The sequence below is a fragment of the Vicia villosa genome, unplaced genomic scaffold, assembly GCF_029867415.1.
Source record: "Vicia villosa cultivar HV-30 ecotype Madison, WI unplaced genomic scaffold, Vvil1.0 ctg.001554F_1_1, whole genome shotgun sequence".
NCBI classification, from domain to species: domain Eukaryota; kingdom Viridiplantae; phylum Streptophyta; class Magnoliopsida; order Fabales; family Fabaceae; genus Vicia; species Vicia villosa.
In genome coordinates, this window is record NW_026705662.1 from 192108 (window position 1) to 200397 (window position 8290).

The following is an 8290-nucleotide window of genomic DNA, read 5'->3' on the forward strand; positions in this document are numbered from 1 at the left end:
AAACAAGCTACAAGACACAAAACTCTTTTGGAGCATTTTGTCAAACACCAAGAGTGCATCATTTACCACTAAAACACAGAACAAAAACTAATAAACCGAAATTAAACATCTCTGTTGGAATTTTCATATTGCATATCCATGGCGGCTTCGGTGGTGGACAAAAATGTTCGGGCAACAGAGTTGTAGAAGCATGTACCAGTTACCAGAGAGAGATAGAGAGAGAGAGGGAGAGAGAGAGAGAGAGATGCATCCACCGTTGTTACGTTTGAGATGTGCAGAAAACCCATAACTAACTTGTCATTTCTTGATGGCGGTGACTCTGGTGGCGCCCGCAAAAGAAGAAAAGGAAACTTGACGGTTGGCAGTGGTGGAGAGAAGGAGATTCCTATAAGAAGCTTAGTAATTAAGAGGACATGAGAAAGAATATGGATCGAGAGAAAAGTACTCTAAAAAGAGAGGTAGGAGGCCACCATAAAGATAGAAGGAGAGGGCCACCATAGAAATGGGGAGAAGCCACCAAACTTTAGAAAATTGGGGGAAGATTATTTTTAGGGAAGGGAGAACATCTTTCTCTAAAAAGAACAACCTAACAAATTAGTTATATTACACTGTATGAAAGTAAATAACTAACTACATTTATTACAATGCCTTAAGCTAATAGTGTTTTGTAAGCTCTACTCATAGAATGCATAAATAATTACTCCCTCTGTTTTTTATTATAATTCGTTTTAGACTTTTCACAGAGATTAAGAAAAATAATAATTATTGTATGAAAATGAGAAATTATGAAGGTTTTTACAAAATTATCCTTCATTAATGACATGTGAAAAATAAATTTATATAATTGAAAGGAGAGAGAATAATAAATATTTAAGGATATAATAGAAAAAGTAGCATTAATTATTCATTGGAATTGTAAAACGACTTATATTTAAATATAAATTATTTTTTCAAAACGACTTATGATAAAAAACGGGGGAGTACAATATAACCATGAAAAATTAATTTTTTATCGCTCTCCCTTTATGTGTGTGTTTTTAACAACTTCCAAGAGTTGTTGAAAGCAAACACAATAAAATATTATTTAAACCTAAAAAAAATTGTGAAACTCATGTATGGTTGCTATGTTTTATCCAATTTATATGGTCCATCTCTCTTTACACGTCCAACTAACTTTAACTACCAACAACTGTTTTTTTTTCTTCTTTTTTTCGCAAAACATGATGAAGAATTATTTACAAAACTACAAGTTGATTAATTAGTACAACAATTCTAGATGGCAGCACTTCTTTTAATAAAAAATTAGGGTTGAAATAATAAACTACTTCAATGTAAAAAATACTTCAAATCTTCAAGAATACTCAAAGAGTTTACATTTACTTTTTCTTTAAGTTCTCTTGAGAAATAAAATATAATAAAATAGAAATTTTAATTATCATTTTAATATTTTTATAATTTGATAAAATTCAATATATTCTCTCAACTTATTTTATTTTGAGTAAGATTATCTACATATATTAAAAATAAACATTAATCCTGCCAAAATTGTTTGGTTATATGTGATCATTTTTCTTTAACTCAAAACTCCATGAATTTCATTGATATTATGCACAAGAAACTAATGAACAATATTTCATAAATTATGGTAACCAAAAAGTATATATAAGTATATAAACTACATCTCATAAATAAAATAAAAATAGTATACAAAACTACAAATTAAAATTGTATAACATATCTATGATACACTAACTAACTCTCAAATCAATGCAAATAATCAATCAAATTTGCAGTGGTCTTTCCAATCTTCAAAAACTCCAAATCATTCTCAAAAGGAGTCAAATTCAAATCCAAATCCAAAAGCAAAACTCTCTTTCTACCTTTCATTTTTTGTGAAGAATCAAAACTACTATTCCCACCCCCACCACCACCACCACTACTAGAACTCATAGTATTATTAGAGTTATTCATATTTGAAGCTCTATGTCTCCTCATATGACCACCTAAAGCTTGTCCTATTGCAAACTCCAATCCACAAATAGAACACTCATGAGATTTAGGTTTAGGGGGTGTATGTAGCAATTGACCATCAATATTTTCTCCCACCATCAACCTTGGTTTCTTATGACTTGCCCTATGGCCACCAAGTGCTTGAAAGGATGAGAATTGTCTATTACATGTTTTGCATTCAAACACACGATCATTTGAAGTGATGGTAGATGAATAAGTTGCTTCAAATTGTTCACTTCCTCTAGAAAGCAACATCAAACAATTTGCCATGGTTATGCTATCAACCTCTCTTTCTCTCTTCATAGTTCAAAAGCTATGTATATAGTATGAATTCAACAATATAAGGTGTGAAAATGGTTATGGAAGTTTATGAAAATAGAATATTGAAGTTATAAGAGACTTGAAAAGGTTGTATTTATAAAGGGTATATGATGGTTTGTTTGATATGGTTAACTTGTGAGTGTTGAAGACTTAGTTGACATTTTTTGTGATAAGAATATGTAAGTGAACACGTAGGCATATGCTTGTTGCATACTCTTTTTGACATACTCTAGAATACACTCTTTATTATATGGTTGGTTTGTTTTGAAAAAAATATGATAAAATTAATTGCTTTGAAAATTAATCACCTCTTAAGATTAATGTGTGGACTTTTTAATCTACGAATTTAGAGCATACTATCAACATGGTGTGGTAAGTGGTAGATATATGTATGCTTTAATTAGGTTTAGTAGGATAGGGTTAGGGTTTCAATTCTTGACATATGTAAGTAAAATAATACTTGTTAGTTATCACAATATATTAGTTGATGCTTGCGGTAAAAAACAAATTTTTGGCACGGTAGAGTGAACTACTAGTACGGCAAAGCGAGATGGATCTGTATAAATGAGAGAATACGCGAAAGATGCGTGTTGGACTTTAGATAGTAAGGCGGTTAAATTGTTCACGAAAGATTAGGAGTCTTAAACGAGTAGTCGTCCCATCAAGTCCAACGATGAAAAATGCACCGAAGGTTAGGATCACGTGTCATCGATTAGAGTGAAGTCTCACTTGTTTAGTACATTTTTTCCGTGCGATGTCGTGGATTTGACCAACGACCCAGAACACATAGTAATTAATTCAGAGATCGAAAATATCAACTAAATATAGAGTCGGTCGTTAATATCAACAACTAAGACAATAACGATATTTGTAAGTCGGTTTTTAAATCGATTACAAAATTATTTTCCGATCGATTTCGAAACCCATAAATCACTATTACTTGCTTTTTAATTGGTTGTTATAAAATTAAAATAATAGGGTTACTTAATAAATAATTAGATAGGAAATTTTGTGTTAATACCGTGGACGGTACTAAACATTAATAGTAAACAAGATAGTATAATTTTCCTAAAATAAATTAAGTTATCAATTACAAGTAGTTATTAAAAAATACTCATTTAAAATGTGTCAATGAAAACGCTATTACTAACTACTATTCCATGTAGGGACAAAAATTGCCAATCACTATTAAAATGACTTAGATTTCTTGTGAAATAAGTTAGTATGACTATAGAAGCTGCCTCAATAAAAGCACTTAATTTAATTTCAATGAACTAGAGGGAACTTACTTAGGAGCTGTTTGGTGTGAAAGAGAAACGTGTGGTGAAACGTAAGCATGACAGGATTGCTTAGCCAAACAAGGCAGAACAAGTCACAGCCAGGAGGCATGGTTTGGGCGGCGGCACTACTAGAAATAATTTGTTTGATTAATGTTCAAACTTTAGGGTAAGATTAAATATTATTTAATATTGTTATTATATAGTTTTTGAATTAAATGCATGGATCATGTATGAAAAAGGAAGCAGCAGAGGACTTGAGTTGGAAGATGGTTTGGAATGATCTGACCAACTAGATGTGAAACTGACTTTTATGAGATCTAGAAGCCATGTGTTTGTGTTGAATATAATTAAGAATTTTAAATCAAATTAATTATGCAAAGTTGAAAATATTGATGATATTTTACAGGTTGGAGTTGGGAAAAAGTGTTGGCATTTTGCCACTTTTTTAATTTCTATTAGTTGCTTGGTTTTTCTCAAATTAAGTGTCATTGTAGTTTTTTATTTTTGTTTAAAACAGATTATGAGAAAATTTATTTTAAAAAAAAATGTAAACATTTTATAAAATTATATATATATATATATATATATATATATATATATATATATATATATATATATATATATATATATATATATATAATCAACTTGTGAGTAATATACGAAATAGCATTTTAAGTTTAGAAATAAAATAAAATAAAAAATAGTATATTAAATAAATAAAATATACGTATTTAAGGATTTTTAATCTATTTATATAGCATTTTAAATTGAGAAAATCTCTATTAATTATATTTTGATTTTTTTTTAATTGTTGATTTATAAGTATCACCAGTTGATTTATACTAATTAATTATAGAGAGAAAAAAAAATATCGGATGTTGAACTTTGAATCAATAGCTCATTTTAGTTTAAATAATAGCCCGTACATTTATTCTTATTAGTTTTATTTTGATTTATTTTTTTTAAAAGATAAATTATATAAAATAATTTAAAAAGATGGACATAAAATTTAATTCAAGAAATAGCTGACAAAAAGAATAATAAACAAAAAAAATTGTAAGTAATTTATCATCACGTGCATTTTTCTCTTTAAAATTTAAAATACCTTAAATATAAGTGAATGCATAATGTGTAAAATATTTTTTTTCATTTGATTACAAGATACTAAAGAATAATATTTGCATTAAAAACGTTTGAATGATAAAGATTGAGTAAATTTCAAGTTAAAGGTTTTTTAAATTTCTTCTTATAGCATATTCGACATGCAACTTTGGTTTCTCATTAATTTTAGACTTGATTACTGATTAAGATCAATTTATAATTACTTGCGCACACAATTAATTCCTAAATTATAAAATTATTTTATTTGAATTATAAATACTCAGTTCAGCGTCAATCACTAACGATTGGTTACATTTAAATATTTTTATTTAAAAATAATTATGTGTCATATTTTAAATGTCATAAATATCATATAATGATAAAAAAATCATTAAAATTAATTATTTATAAATTAGTAATTAAATAATAAAATTACTATTTTATAAAGAAAAAATTGAAATTTTTATAAGATTTTCTTGCAATTTCTTTTGTATTAATAATTTATATCACTTGATGATATGTCCCGTCATTTTAAATATATTATATTATTTTTTAATTTAAAAAATATGTAAGATTAAAACTGATTGATTTTGAAATAAAAAATTAATTATGGGATAAAAATATGAGATCAAAGTTATAATTAAATTAAAATTTTATATATTAAAGATATTTATACTTATGGTAGTCCCTTTAAAACAAAATTAAGATACTAATGTAAACAGTTCTTTCATTTTCATTTGAGATTCAATTTTAACTTACCAAGATTAATCTCACATCTTTCATTTTGTCTTCTTCATTTTGTCAATAATGAACCAAACATATCATAACAAAACATAGCATACCATAAATAATGTGGCCATACTAGATTAAATACAACTTACGTGGAAGAATAAAATCCTCATATATGTATAGTAAATTTGACGTGGACCGCAATTAAGTAATAGGTAGGCCTTCTTTTTTACATCCTAATCTACTAGTTTTAATGGATTTTTTTCTTTCGCACCGGTTCCGACTTATATATAGATCGATTAATCCGGCTCGTGCTACGGAGGTACGTGCATTGGCCAAGCATTGTTTCTGTCAGAAATCGAATTTGATACTCTCCGAATATCATCCTTTGTAGAGACTCGTTTGCCACTCGAACCCAAGCGTTTGGTTTAATGAATTTTGATCATGATTTGTTGGTTTGAATTTCCAATCTATAAGTTGTGACATTACGTAGACACGTTGAACCTTAACAAAAAAAACTTTGAGAGATTGATAATCAATCTATAGGATACATGATGACGACACTTTTTAATATGGGTTGTTTTCTTTTGACAACTTCTTTTTATTAGAGAGAATTAATTCAAAAGAAAGGTTATGGTAGATCATAGTCTTACCAAACTGTCTTTCTATATAGTAATTTTGTCGAGTGTCTGATATAGAATTTTTATATAATTTGGGTGATGAATAGTTCTTCCTAGAGATTCTAGTCTTCTATTAGAAAGTTTTATTATTTTAGGTGGCAAGACGAGGTTTATGAGGCTTTTCTATTATTGGCATGTTGTAGTTTAGATCATTTGGAGGGTTCGAAATAAGATTGTGTTTTATGATTCTTTTACAAACATAAAAGATGTGGAGGAGAGTGGTATTTTTTGGCTTGAAGATGGATTTTGTTATAGATCAGTGGAGAACTCTTCCATCTTCACATAATGATTTCATAATCCTATCATTTGGATTGATCAATGGTGGATCGAGATTATGGTCAAGTTGAAAGAGTATGTCCTTTCTTCTCTTGGTGGTCTTTGATTTAGTGTTAGTGGTCCGGATGGCTTGAATCTAGCTTGATCTTTCATTGGACTGCAGTTCCTAGAAGGTGGTTTTTTCTGGAGTTGTCTTGATATGGCCTGTTTGTTTTTGGTCTTGTAGCTTTTTCTTCTTCTATTTGTATCTATTTTATTTCTCTGCAGTAGTTTTTGGTACATCTTGTGTCAACCATCTACGCATATGTATTTTTTTCGACTATTTACCCTTTACCATTAATATATTACTTTTCCTTTCAAAAAAATGATGACGACAATTGGAGTTGTTAAAATGAGGAGGACATAATTGATCCGTCGGAAGAGGTGATGTACCTGTAAATATTTCAACACTCAAATCACTTATTTTTAAAGAGTTAAGAGGTTTACCCGAACGAGATTCGGTGTCTTTTATCGAGAAAATCCATTGTTAAATAGGCATTGTAGGTAGTCTAAACACAATTAAACGGTTTCTACAAAGATGACATGAATCATGGTTCACCGTGTGATGGACATCAAAGGATCGTGATTGACCAAATGGTTTTTCTCCTTAACTTTGTGGAATAGTGTACTCCAAAGTCGTTTCTTGAATGAGGGTCCATGGGCTTGACCTTTTTGGTAACAACGAAATTAAGCTTTGACCTAACCCAAAATAGTTTCCCCGCAAGTGCAGACTTGTATTGCAAGACAAATATTGTAAAATCGAAGAAGAATTCGCCAATGAACTTGGAATGTAGTATTGTAAATTTCCTGATGGTATGTCATTTGTTATCAAGTGACAACGGTCATTAGTCTAACTTGTAACCATGGTCGTGCGGTGTTTTCTAAGGGTTGCATATTTTGGATTTAAATAGGAAATATTTTTAAGAGTCCTATGCAATGATGCACATTGTCTGCGACAAGTGACATTTGAGTGACATAGTCACATTATTTCAAGAAAACTTCGGTAGTTGGATAAACTCAATGTCTAGTGGATATCACATTAAAGGAATGGAGAATATTGTAGGTGTCTTTTTTTGCTTTGATTTGTCTCTATAAATACTTTGGTGACATGAGGATTTAAACTTTCTTTCTTCTTCATCGTTTCTTATTTTTATTACTCGATGAAGTTTAAGTTTTCATCTCCCCATCTAGGAGTGTGACTCCTTCTTTTGTTTTGTGAGTGTTCTCACATTCTTGAGAGTTTTCTTGGCATTCTTTGACTTCTCTAGTAAAGTTGTCTTCGTCTACACAAAACTAGTTTCATCTCCCTTTTTTCAAATGTACATTACATTTTTCTTTTATTAGGTCTAATGTTTACAGGGAATTTATAACTTTTATAACTTTTAGAGCTTATACATTTTTTTTTCACTTTTTGCAATATATTTAAGAGAAAAGCTATGTTAACGCCCACTTTTGATATATACACGATATTTCCTACTCTTTAATGTACTTTTTTTTTTAATAATTAAAATATATTGAAATTGCTGTCAAGTCATGTTTGTTGTGTAGTATAAACTTGGTGTTATATACGGTGTAGGAAAATCAATGTCATAATAGCATTCCTTATATATATATATATATATATATATATATATATATATATATATATATATATATATATATATATATATATATATATATATATATATATATATATATCATATGAGAATGACATCTTTTTGTGAGAACATGTACATGATAATGAATCTGAACTATTAAATTTTAAAATAAATTATGGAAATTATATGTTACTATTTTTTTCTCTCTCTTCCATCATTTATTTAATAATTGAAAAAATAGAAAAACAGAATGATA

General features: G+C 28.8%; 1 protein-coding gene across 1 annotated transcript; it reads right to left on the reverse strand.

Annotated features, from left to right (window-relative positions):
• Positions 1–1563: 1563 nt before the first annotated feature.
• Positions 1564–2384, reverse strand: LOC131635798 (zinc finger protein ZAT11-like). Its single transcript, XM_058906446.1, has one exon. The coding sequence runs from the start codon at positions 2311–2313 to the stop codon at positions 1765–1767; it is 549 nt and encodes a 182-aa protein (XP_058762429.1). The 5' UTR covers positions 2314–2384; the 3' UTR covers positions 1564–1764.
• Between the last annotated feature and the right edge of the window lie 5906 nt (positions 2385–8290).